This window comes from Anser anser (genome assembly GCF_964211835.1).
Source record: "Anser anser genome assembly, chromosome: 5".
Lineage (NCBI taxonomy): Eukaryota > Metazoa > Chordata > Aves > Anseriformes > Anatidae > Anser > Anser anser.
In genome coordinates, this window is record NC_139725.1 from 39,131,439 (window position 1) to 39,143,775 (window position 12,337).

The 12,337-nt window shown below is 42.4% G+C and overlaps 1 protein-coding gene across 7 annotated transcripts in view; it reads left to right on the forward strand.

The window, feature by feature from the left end:
* The window catches only part of MOB2 (MOB kinase activator 2), a 112,635-nt gene that overhangs the window by 67,738 nt on the left and 32,560 nt on the right, over window positions 1-12,337 (forward strand). Inside the window, exon 1 of one of the 7 annotated variants that reach the window (XM_083838572.1) lies at window positions 6,283-6,444. The exons of the other annotated variants lie outside the window; for them this stretch is intronic. Coding sequence (XP_083694698.1) covers window positions 6,287-6,444 — 158 coding nt within the window. The 5' untranslated portion in view covers window positions 6,283-6,286. Of the gene's footprint in view, window positions 1-6,282; window positions 6,445-12,337 lie in introns of those variants that run through there. 7 annotated transcript variants of the gene reach the window in all.

Here is a 12,337-nt window from a genome sequence, read left to right on the forward strand (position 1 = left end):
GAAAGGTCTATGAATTAGTAACAGCTCCCCTAAATATTGCTCGAGGACTAAAAGCGAGGTTTGGGGCTTTTTTAGAGGGCGGTTGTGGACTTCGTAGTTCCCTTTCCTCTGTGGTGTTCCTACAAGGATCGGAGTGCATATTTGCTGCTTCTGCTCTGTCCATCAGCTTGCAGCCCGACTGTAGTGGTTCTGTAGGGAATAGGATTGAGGGAGAGTTTCTTACTGTTGCAGAGGAATTAGCAGACTGGATAAATAATTTGAACTTTTGATATTTTACATGCATTGAAAGTCTAGATAGGTTAATAAGTTTTCAGCCTCGTTACCGTGACTTTCTTGATAGGAGGTAAAAAGTGTCTCCTGTGTGCATCGCATAGTTTATCATAAGTCTGCTCTGTAGTATGGTAATGTCTCTAACATAAATGGATTCAAGCTATATTACAATGTAGGTAAAATGTTGTCATTGTCTTGAAAAATAATTGCAGTTTCTGTTTTCCAGTAAGCACGTTGGAGTACAGCGGTGTAATTTCAACATAGATCCATCTGTATCTGAGGGAGGCTTTTAAAACGTTTATAAACTATTTGTTTCTTTAAGCATGTTTCGTCTTGTCCTTAGGAGAGTAATGCTCTGTTCAGAATTAGGTTCAGACATAATGCTCGTGCTTGACTCTTTTTCTCTTATTGTTACCACTTGGACCACTTGGAGCGATCCTTTAGTTTCTGGCTTGTACCAAGGGTGGTGACACTTTTTGTCAGAAAACTGCAAGACTGGGAGGAGATGAGTGTCTTCTGGGAATCTGGTGTGCTTCTCCAGCTGTTCTGACACAGTGTGCTGAGCAGCTCCACTGGATTGCCCCTCTCAAGTCCAAGTCTACTGTTTCTCCAAGTATTTTCCTGTGTTCCGGAGCAGCTTTGACTTCCTCCTACAGTGATATTTAACACAACATCCTTGTAGCATGGAACAATGGATCAAGGAGCTGCGTGTAATTTTTCTCTGTTCAGTCTTATCACTCTCGTTTATAGGAACTGATGTAGTTGTACACATTGGGAATTGTTCTTTGTTTTGTTCGCAAGCACGTGTGTGGAGCTATTAGCACAGGCATGCAGTTTGACAGCACAGTGGCAAACCTCCCCTGACTTGACTTCCTATCCCTAGGTGTGTTTCTGCTGTTTGTCTACAGACCAAGCAACTGCAGTCACCCCACGGTGAGCTGGTTCCTGGGCTAGCAGGGAGCCGTCGCTGTGAAAATGCAGTTTCCAGTTGGGTTGAGCAGGAAGGAAGGAATGGGAAGCGGTTTGGCTCTAGCACCAAAAGATGCCTCGCTGGGTTTCAGAGATCCCAATGAGCATTTTGTGTTGGTAGACTACTGAAGAACACTCTTAAGAGAGGGATCAGTGATACTTTTATTGACTACATAAGCCCTATTGAAATATTAGTTTACTGTTACTGTGGTTTTAGGAATTAAAAAGTTCCGTTTAAGTGTCTGAATGATGGTCTGGTAAGGTTTCTCTGTATCCATTCAGCCAATTTTTGAACAACATTGCATCTTTTGGATTCTCTAATATTTATATTTGCACATAGCAGATGTTTGTTGCTTTCATTGCAATGCAGGGCTGTTTCTGAAAGGTTGCACAAGTAGAACAAATGCCAAGCTGCTGATCTGTTTCTCATTGCCAATATGTTTTTCTTAATCAACAGTCTGCTAATAGGAGTTGTGGTACAAAAGCAGATGTGTGCTGTACGGGAGGATGATCTGGTTTCCTTTGTTGCATGGTGAGACAGCGTGGGCTTTCAAGTTCTGTTGGCAGTTGATTGTCTGGAGTGGAAATGAGCAATAAACGAAGCGGGGGAAACTGCAGCTTTTGCTCGCGGTAGAGGCTCAAGGTGTGGAAGCTGGAAACCTGTGCACGTCCTGACTCGCACGATGGCGGTCTGGTGTGCCCTTTGTTTCTCACCCACCAGGCAGCCCAGCAAGCCTTGAAGTGTGCCGAGTGTGGTGTGGGTAATGCTTTTCAGCGAGCTCAGGGATGGATATGTTTTTCTCCCAAGTTCTGCAGGTTCAGAATAGCCTTGGTCAAGTGTGACAAGGATGGTATCGAGGGAACGGGGGGCACAACTTGTTTTGGAGATTCTCTTGCTGCTGCTCGAGTGTGTTCCTTGTAAAGGGTGGCAGAACCCATCTCCTCTTTGAGCCCGAGGGGAGGATGAGGAAGGCGTTGGGACAGCAGGCAGGAAAGTGGAACTGAGCAGCTTTCCATGTTAATGGCTGTATTAGCAGATGATAAGATGCACTCATTCAAGTTTCTGGCTGGATCATCTTCCCCCCTCCCTTCTACAGAGTCCCTCGGGTCAGATAGTTTGCCTTGAATCAGTACTGCTCCTTTGCTCGAGGGTATTCAAGGACTGCAGCGGAACCAAGCAGTGATAAAGAGCTATTTCTACCTGGAAGAGGGCAGAACTTTTTTGCAATGTGCTCTCCCTTTGTTTCTTGCAACCTGATTTCCAATGATCGTGCTGCAGCTTTTTCCCCCTTCCATGGCTCTGAATGAGAGAGTGAAGAAAATGGATTTATAAGAAAAAACTTTTTTTTTTTCTCCTTGAGTTTTTTAATCAAAGGTAGCACAACCCGTGTGGGGTGAGATGGTCTTAATTGTTACTAAGCTGATTAAATATTTATAAAACAAGGACTATTTTACATTTATAGCTCTTTTGTCTGGAGAATGAAAGTAAATTGACTTCATAGATTTTTCTTTGCTTGCTCAAATAATGAGTACTAGCATTTTTCCTGGTGCCTTAGGATGTAAGTATTTTCTGAATTTGTAAATGTTAGGAACTTAAACGTTTTAACCTTGCAGCATTATTAAATGAAGTAATGTTCTTTTAATCTGTTGGGGAATGAAGATCCAGATAAAGTTCTGTGTGCTTGTTCATCCCTATTAAGATTCAAAGAATAGCTTCAAATCTTTTGATCAGTCATGCTTACGTTGCCTTGAGTAGGCACTTGGATCCCTTCTAAGTTAGAAAGGCGGAAAGGAGCTGCAGTATTTAAAGATTGGAAAAAAAGATTTCTAATAATGAGGCATAAGGAGATTTATTTTTTTTTTTTTTAAAAAAAGAAGGTTAAGAGGTGAATGTGATATCTAGCTAATAAAGTTTAAAAAAAAAGCTATAATCTATTTGTAATTGGTAACAAAAGGATGCTAAAGATAGGATGCTTCAAATACTCAAAGGGTGTGCGTTTTAACAATGGATGTGATCAGCTATTCAAACAAATCACGGAACTGAACTGATTTTTCCTTCTTGTCAGAGTAGAAGTTGAGCCCAGATGCCTTTCTGGAAGGTGTGCTTCAGCTAACGAAGCCTTAGGTTCATTACAGAGGTAAAGAGATGGAAGGCAGAGAAGAACTGGAGGCTTGTCCTGGCCCTGAAGCGTACTGATCTGGTGACTGTGGTGTACCCGAGCGTCTGGGAGCTCATTCAATGGCCCACTCTGAATTGTCCCTGCTTCCCCAAGGGCCCCTGGAAACAAGTTATGGACAGAAGATGTCCTGTCTGGGGCAGCCGCCCTGTCTTGGCTGCTATCTTCTGTGGGCTCCCAAACAGGAGGTAGGTGGCTGCACCGTCCCCTGCACGTGCAGCGTGTGCGACTTGCGCAACCCCAGTAAATCAGGCTTTTCGGGGAAGCGCCCGGCAGGTGCCCCGTGTGCTGCTGGAGGAAATGCGTGAGTCATCCGGGGAAAAGCTGGGCGTTACCTGCCTGCATCTTGTCTGTGCTCCAAATGTCTGCTGGCGGCTGTTGGCTGGGCTGTGAAGAAGACTTGAGCGTACACCTGCACTGGAAGAAAGTCAAGCGTAGTTACAGGCAAAATATATTTTTTAACCAGTATAGCTTGTTTTACTTGGACAGCTCAGAGGCATGGGTGAAGGGTGACTTTCAAAATCCTTGTGCAAAGCACAGATTTCATGGGAAGTGCTGTCTACAGTAGCAGCTGCTCTTTGCTAGCGTATTTATATTTGTATAGGCAGAATATCTTCTCGGATCAAAAAAGCACATTTTCAGTGTGAAACAATTAGAATATGTAAGCTACAAAAACCATGGTGGGGACATAACTACTTAGTTTGTCTACAAGATTACAACAGTTGAAGTCAACCCCAGGAATGGATGTGCAATGCTGATTGTACCTACCTCACAGATCTGGTCACTATTAAATTTTAAGTTGTGATAAGTATTGTGTATTTCAACTTCTCTTTTAAAGCCACTTTACAAGCCATTATCAGAGAAGATGAAGCAAAAGATGAAAGGAGCTGTGCGTTGTATGTGTGTTGCATCCATGCCAATTTATTCCTTCTTCAGCTGTCTCTTTAAAAGGTTAAAATTTTATCTGAGGAGGTTTGGCTCCAAAAGAACTTACTGAATCCTCAAACGGCAAAGTACCATTCCTTGTCGCTTTTCTTTCAGTGTAGGAAGTTAACCATCTTTGTTTAGGGGTCTCCCTCCGCTATGCCTTCCCTCCTGTGTTGAGCAGAGCAGAAGGATTTCATGGTCTGCAGTACTGAGCATGTTTGGAAGGTCTGGGAGTAGGGGGCAATGGGCATCCATCACAGTTCAGCAGATAAATGGCAGAGCTTCACTGCCCAGTGGTGGTATTTCAGGTTCTGCACTATATTTTGCCATGCACCCAAGTCGTGATGGATGCAGATACTGCTTCAGTTAGGTGGCCTTTTATTAGGCTCTTTATAAACTTGGTCACTGGGAAAGGCAAGCAGGAAGATACTTTGTACGAGAACTGCTGGTCAGAGGTGTGCAGGTAGTGTAGCAGTGTAGCCGCGGTCAGGCCCCAAACATACGTGACCGTTCACATGTGCAAAAAAAACAAAGCTTAATTTGTGGAGTAAAGTAACTTTATTGCTTTCAAAAGGAGCAGCAGCAACATGTTCTGAATGTTTTCTCATTAAAAGCCACAACTGTACTTTTTTATGGTAAAAGGAGGCTTCTTTTCAAAACTTGAATTTAGTTGTCCATGTGTTCTTTATATAAACGTAGAACATGAATTGGGAAGCAAATGAAGGTTTTGTTCCACCCCGTAGAGTTAAAATGCCTTGTCCTTCTCCTCACTCCTCCCTGGCCCTTTGAAGAAGCTGCACCGTGTTGACTGTGATTTTTCAATTAGGTTAGGATCCCCACTTTTAATTTCCAGTTTAATATACCACTGGAACACAAAGGTAAGTTCTTTTGAAGCTGATAGTTTTATATGCGTATCTAACAGCCTGGATGTATGGAGAAGACTGGAACTGGATCCTTAGCAACATTCATATGCTTTTGTAGATCTAACGCTGAATGTGTAGGAGAGCAATAGTGAGCAGAATCTATATTCTACCATTTTCCAGCCAAATAAATGAAAAACTGGATTTTGAAGTATTACCAAAAGCTTGAATGTGGAGTGCAAATCCATATACCAAGGTTAGTTTATGAGGGCATAATTTCTTCTTAGCTGTTCTGTGTCGTCTTTTAATGTGCTGCTGCTCAGGTGTGGTTACCCTGAGCTGGCTGACTCTTTGATAGAGGTGTGTGCAAGGAAAATGATAGAGGGCTGCATGTGTTCGGAAGAACTTTGCGTGTTTCATACTTCTGGCTGAAGTATGGAAAAGCTTGCAAGGTTTAGATGATATCTTCAAAAATCTGCTACATTTTGTTCTTGGTGCTTCTGGGGAACTTGTGTAAACTGGAAATACATCCTGTTTCTTCCTTCGTCAGGTCTGCAGCTATTCATTTTATGAAAACAGGAGAAATTCCTGGACAGCCCCCTCTTATGAATACACATCTAGAAGTGAATTATTTTCCTGAAGTTTTAAGGATATTTTGGAATTGATGCCTGTTTTTTATTCCTGTTTTATAGTCTCACCTTCTGGAAAGTTAAGACAATGGTGGTAAAGACAAGGGAAGAATAATCGTGCAAGAAGCTAATCAGAAAAGTTACTACCTGTTTTAAAGCACTAGCAAAAATAAAGCTATTGAAATGAAAGATAACTGTTCCTTTTCTTTACTTTTCAAGTAAAAACAATGAGGAGACTGATGGTGCTGCCCATATGCGGGTGTGTACGTGTTTATGTAACGTGGGAAAAATTTTGTACCAAACTAAGAATAGTGGTTAAATGTTTGTCCTCTTAGTTGCATCCTAGTCATGATGCAATTCTCGGCAAGATGTACTATAATTACACAGGGAAGTTGCTATTTGCATAGTGGAACACAATGTATTTTCCTTAGTTTCCAATATTTTCTAGAACAGAATGTCAAAAGAGAAAGGTTCACATACTGTACTGGAGCGTTTGTCAGGTGCATATAACGCACCTTCAAAATGCAGAAGTAGCTCAAGGTGCAGGATGAATACATTTATTTGCTTTCACCTCCCTGATAAGAGACCTACAAAAGTACTGAAATACTTCAGGTAATGTGTGTCGCTTGCATGTCAAACTTTATCTGCGTTCATTTATCTCTGCTTTAGAGAGAGAATCATGCTTTCACTCCCACCTCGGGCTTCTCAAATATCCACTAATTCCTCCGGAGTTCCCCTCTTCTGTTATTGCAAAGTGTTTCTCTCTCTCCGGTCACTTGCCTGCCCATGTATCCTAGCAGTAATGCTTCTATTTGAGGGCCTTTTCCTAGTCATAAAGCATTTTTCATCGAACATTTAAAAAAAAGTGGCTTTGCCACGTTTGTGATAATGGTATTTCTCTGTAGTGAAGTAGGAATCATTGTATTTGACATTATCACTCATTTATCCTAGTCTCTGTACTTAGGAACAAAGTCCTGAAAGCAAGTGTTTAGATAACGTATGTAAAATGAAGCATCCAACAAGTAGTTTGTAGTAATTTCTTTTTTGTGGGGTGGGGCAGTGAAACTGGGATGGAGACAGATTTAGTGACGTTCATACAGAATAGTCTTGGGAGATGCAGTAGTTTACTGTCCTGAACTTTGGTCCTGTACCTTAAATGCTCCTTCTTGTACCTTCTTGCTCCTTAAATGTACCTTCTGCTCCTGAGAGCAGGCATGGCTCATTTTCTTATTGCATTACTAAAACATGACAAATGACAATCTTGTCTAACCAGAACAGCCAAGCTCTTCTGTCAGCCGTTGCTTTCGTTTGCTTCCTAGTAAATAAACATCAATTCAAGAGCTGTAAGGGATTGTGAGGGGAAAAAGGTGTAAATCTAGCTATGGAACAAATTGTAGGCAAATTGAAGATTTTTGGGCAAGACTGCACAGCTTTATATACAGCACAGCTGTTAAACAATTCATATGTGCTTAATGGTGTTATTTTTAAGCCCACGTTTTTTTTTTCCTCTCCATGCTTGGCTTAATATAGTTTTGAAATTCGGGGGTCATCTGATGCGTGTTCTACCATTTCTCTTCTTTTTCCTTGATCAGATGAAGTTTGGGTTCATAGGAGCTTCCTTTATTTTATGGTGTTTCTCTCTTGATTTAATCCATGCTTACCTCTTAACCAAGGTTTACAGCAGTGCAAGCACATGCCACCATAATAAAATGTGTCCTAATAATGTGTCCTCTGTGATAATTCAGCCATAATTCAGAAGGCAATCTGTCGTAAGTAGACCTTTTTGTGACCTCTGTAAGTTTCCAGGAGGATTTTTTTTCTTTTTAGATTACTTTCAAATATTCTGATCCAGAAAATGATACTTCTGATAGTTTGCAGTAATTCAAGTAATTAAGTGCTTTATTATTTTTGAGTGGAGAAGTGATTATTTTCCTTATATTTTATTTTTTTAGACGTTCTTTCTTTTACTACCAGCATGATTTTGCTCAGTGGCTAGCTTGACTTGATTTTGGAGAAATGTTGTTCAAAACCAACAAATGTGATACAAAAGCGACAATCCTATGTGTACCATTTTTAATCCACCAGTTCCACATTGAACTAGTGAGTTTCCAGCATGTGGTAGTGCAGTGCCTCAACGTTGCGGGGGGGGGAAGGCAGGGGCAGAAAAAAAGCTAATCTTAGTGTGCTATCCCACTGCTTCTTGTCCAGACCTGTCCTGAATTTCTATGAGGGGCTTGATCGCAAAGGTCATCAGATCACGTGAGGTTTTGTAAAGTGCTTGAGGTTTTATACCTGCCGAGTGTGGGGTTCAGATCAAATGGGTAAGTGAATGCACTTAAGCCAATTGATCAGAAAGTAAAAGCATGAAAACTGACTCTATTTTTGTAAGAAGCTTTAGAAAAATTACAGGCGGGTTATCTCGGCTAGGCAGCATGGTGTGGCCACGCCTCTGTAGGTGGACTTTGCAGGTACAGGGGAGCTCTCTGGCAGGCAGACCTGGTGGGCACAGCCAAGATCCCAGAGCATTGTGTGAGCACATCTTGTGTGCAGCACCTTGACTGTAATGAAGCATCAAGAGTTGCCCTGTAAAGCTTCATTTAAAATGTAAAGCTTCATTTAAAATGTAAAGCTTAAATCAGCAGTCCGTTCGGTTTGAATCCTCAAAGGGAAGGATGTCCCTGCCTCTGCTCTCCAGATTGTTTGAAATGCAGCCTTGTCACTTCAGCAGAGGTGAGTCTGTGCTGAGCTACTCATTACAGCAGCCCTGTGTCCATCCAGGAGGCACGTGGGTGCACACACACCAACCCAACAGGTCCGGCTTCGAAGCTGGGAAGCGGCCTCTCCTCAGGGCTGAGCAACGCCAGCAGCACTTGCACAGCTGGGCTGCTGCTGGAAAGCTTTCATTTGTTTTCTAAATCTGAACTATTTCAGGTTTTAAGTTGGGCGGTTCATGGTGTGGTTTGTGTGCCAGAAGCTGTTGCCGGCCTCCTGTGGCTCTGGTCTGTGCTGGGTGTTAGGAAATCCAATTGCAGTGTTTGTGTGTCTTGAATCGTATGTGGAATGCAAACGTGCACTGGTGTGGGCGTGAACCAAGTCAGTTTGGTGACTTCTGGATTTTGTGGCCCTGCTCTTTAGAAGTAGTAGCTAAGGGATTATTTTGTAAGTGCCAGGAATTACAATGAATAGTTTCCCGTGTTTAATCTTACATAATGTAGGCTGTGTGCTTCATATTTTATAATGCATGCCTGGAGAAAAACCTCCTAGAATAAATTTCACGCTTATTTCCTGAATTGTTTTTCCCCCTATGCTGTCATCTAAATGTGACATTACCAGATAAAATCATTTGCTGTATTGAAAAGAGGCCTTTCTTAGCACCAAGATGGAGAGAAACTTGTATTTCCTTTGCGGCTCTCCGTCTGTCTGGGAAAACTCTCCAAGTTCACTCCCAGCATCTCCCCTTTTTCCTTTCCCTTGCCTTTCCCACCCAAGCACAGATAGTCCTGACCAATAACCATGCTCACACAGATAGCCTCCTTTCCTGTGCTGATTGCAACTTTTACTCCTTAGTCTAGAGTTTCGTGCCAATTTGCAATTAGGGTTTTGTTTTCCATGCCATATTTACATAAGTCCGTGAAAACAGTAGTTGTGTTGTAACACTTACAGGGAGACTTCTGTGTATGTGTAGCAAGTAGGTCCGAATATGTTAAACAGTCCCCAGGGAGAATTTGTTAGCCAAGTTTTAGAAGTTTTGCCTCTTTATATGAAGCTGGAGGTCCAGCATATTTGGGGGAGGGAAGGAGAAGAACAGGAGTCTTTCATTTTAGCTTTGCTGTATCAAATGCATATTGCACTAATGCTTCCCTGGAGTACAGCCTATTCAAACTTCAAAATCGGGGAAAGAAAATAGAAGGAAGAGTAAAATCCACGATGAAATTCTTATCTATTATAAGAAAGCAACAGTGGCTACTGTGGCATAACTTGAGCATCTCACGCTTTACAGTGTGCTGTGAGCCCCCCATGAAGCCTACCTGCAGGTACTCTGTTTGACACGATTTTTGCCTCTGACTCTGCGAGTTGTGTGTGTCAAAAGGCATCCTTTTGGGCACTCGTAATGATAAATGCATTAGCTTCCCAGCTCCAGTGGCACATCTCCACTTTTTTGTGTTTTCTTCTCTCCTCCTACCCCTCTGAAAGAAAAAGAAAAGGTTTTCATCCTCACATACAGACTTTGCCCTGTTCCTTGAGCCTCAGCGTCACCTGGAGCTATCGCTAGGCTTTTGCCTAGCAAACTTCATCTCTTTGGAAGACAGTTTTGCAAGGTTTGAGCTGCCAATCTGCAAGTATTTTCCAGCTTATTGTTCCTCTATTGAGTCATGCCAAGCATACTGCTTTGCAAACTAGTAAGAGGAAAGCTCTGCCTCGTGAGGCCCCGTCATTGTGGTGTTTGCTGTTTAGGAATGAACTGCTTAACAAAGGTGTAGGGGCTGCCTCATCCATCCCTGAAATGGGGTGCTGTGCAGTGGGGTACCTCAGCTCAGCACAGAAAGCAAAGAACACTTTTTGTTGAAAGCAGGGAAACTTTAAGCAGAATGCAGTAATCTTGGGACTTGCCCAGGGTTTGGGTTATTCGCTTTTTAAAACAAATTATTGTTATAGCAGTGCTAAGTGTTCAGCGATGCTCCATGCTAAGGCCTGGACCTGCTGCATGTCCCCAGCTCCATGACAATTGACTCGGAGTCCCCTTGCTACAGACGTGCCTGGAAGAGCTGCTCAGGAAACAAGTGTCCTGACTGCAGGTTTTGCAGAGTGGCCTCTGTCACTTGGGGCAGGCTAACTCAGGAAGGCTGACTGGACTGCAGGTGATAAAAATTCGCTCTGCCCTCTATTTCACATCACTTCACTGGGGAGTCTGAGTGCAAGCATCCTCACTTCATAGCTCTTGGGTACTTGCTCAGTGCAGGCAGAGTTTAATACCTCCTGCTGAGCTGCTGTTAATGCTGCTTCCTTCAACACTTTCATGTTCTTCACATCTCATCTTTGTACACTTCTTGATGAACCTGGGTTAACTTGACATTTGAGGGGATTTCAGAACAATAGATGTGCCTACACACATGCCAGAAATACAGTACCTTTGAGATCACGATTTCTCTGTTTGGTGCATACAGCAGCATTCACTTTCCTTTTTCTTCTCTCTCTTTTTAATAGAGTCATACTTCTGTTGATCCGAACCCTCCATTCTTCTCATTTTGTGCATCCTTTCTGAAATGCCATTGTATAAACTTGTAGGAGTTCCTGGTGAAGCTTTACTGATACTTTGAGGTATTTGGTGTTCTTGCTGTGACTGACTGCTTGTTTCTCAGGTTATCAATAAGGTGAGAATATCGTGTACCATTTTTCTTCTCCACCTGTTGCTGGAAAAAACCTACAGCACTGATGAGGCCGAAGGTGTTTTTTTGCAGGATGATGGTCGCTGACCTGTCATGTTACCAGAACTTTCAATAAAGCACCAGATGTAGGCATCTTGTCGCTTATAAATGTGCTTCTCTTAAGCTCACTCTCTTATGCACGAACTTTCTGACACGTGTGTGGCCATTGCTGATAAGGCTTTTATCACAGCACTCTGTGTGGTCCGGAAGAGCAATTTCTCATGCTATCATCTCAAGAGTGGAGCTGAAGGCATACCCTTGAAATCTTTTATTTTCCCCTCTGCTATGACCACCTCCAAACCACTTTTTGAAACTGAGGGGACTGATTTCAGTCTGTCTTCTGTCCAAAAATCCGTGTCTTTGCCGCCTATACAGAGCAGAGCTGCTTGTGCCATCTTTGCTGCTGTGGGAGGATTGCAGAATGGAGAGCAGATGTGATTGTGGTTTAAATATTGCTTAGCTAGAGGATAACGTGTTTTCATGGCTAATACTGAGTGGTTCCAGAGGACTGGGGATGCACTGGGAGGTAAGTGGAAAGGGTGCTTGGCCAGGTAGTGGCAGGGGCACTGAAGTTGAACAGAAGGCTAATTAGCTAGCAAAACCGAAATGTTGTATGTCAGGCAGGGACACACAATAAATTGCGGTTTAATTTAAAACAGAACTTTACAGTCTGATGTTACAAGGCCTCATTTCTTACATATAGATGCTGAGTACTTCAATCACAATAATGGCTGTGATTTTTTTTGCCCCTGACATTGTTTGCTTGTCTGGGTTGATACAACTTGCTTTCTTTGCCAAACCTCTGGATGCTAGCACGCGGCCCTGCGGTGGCTGCTTTACACTTAATTTTTATGGAAGCCTAAAAGAGGCAAATAAATATATAATTGTGCAACAGCTGCTTATAAAATCGTTATATATACAAAGCATTATTCATAAAATTTCTAAATACCATTCCTTGACTTGGTTTAAGCTTTAACAAGAAGTTGGAGTGGCATTGACCACAAAGCTTTTTCTCTCTATCCTGTCCTGATAGTGTTAGGATTGGTGTAGAAAACTTTCCAGGCATGTGCAATAAGCGT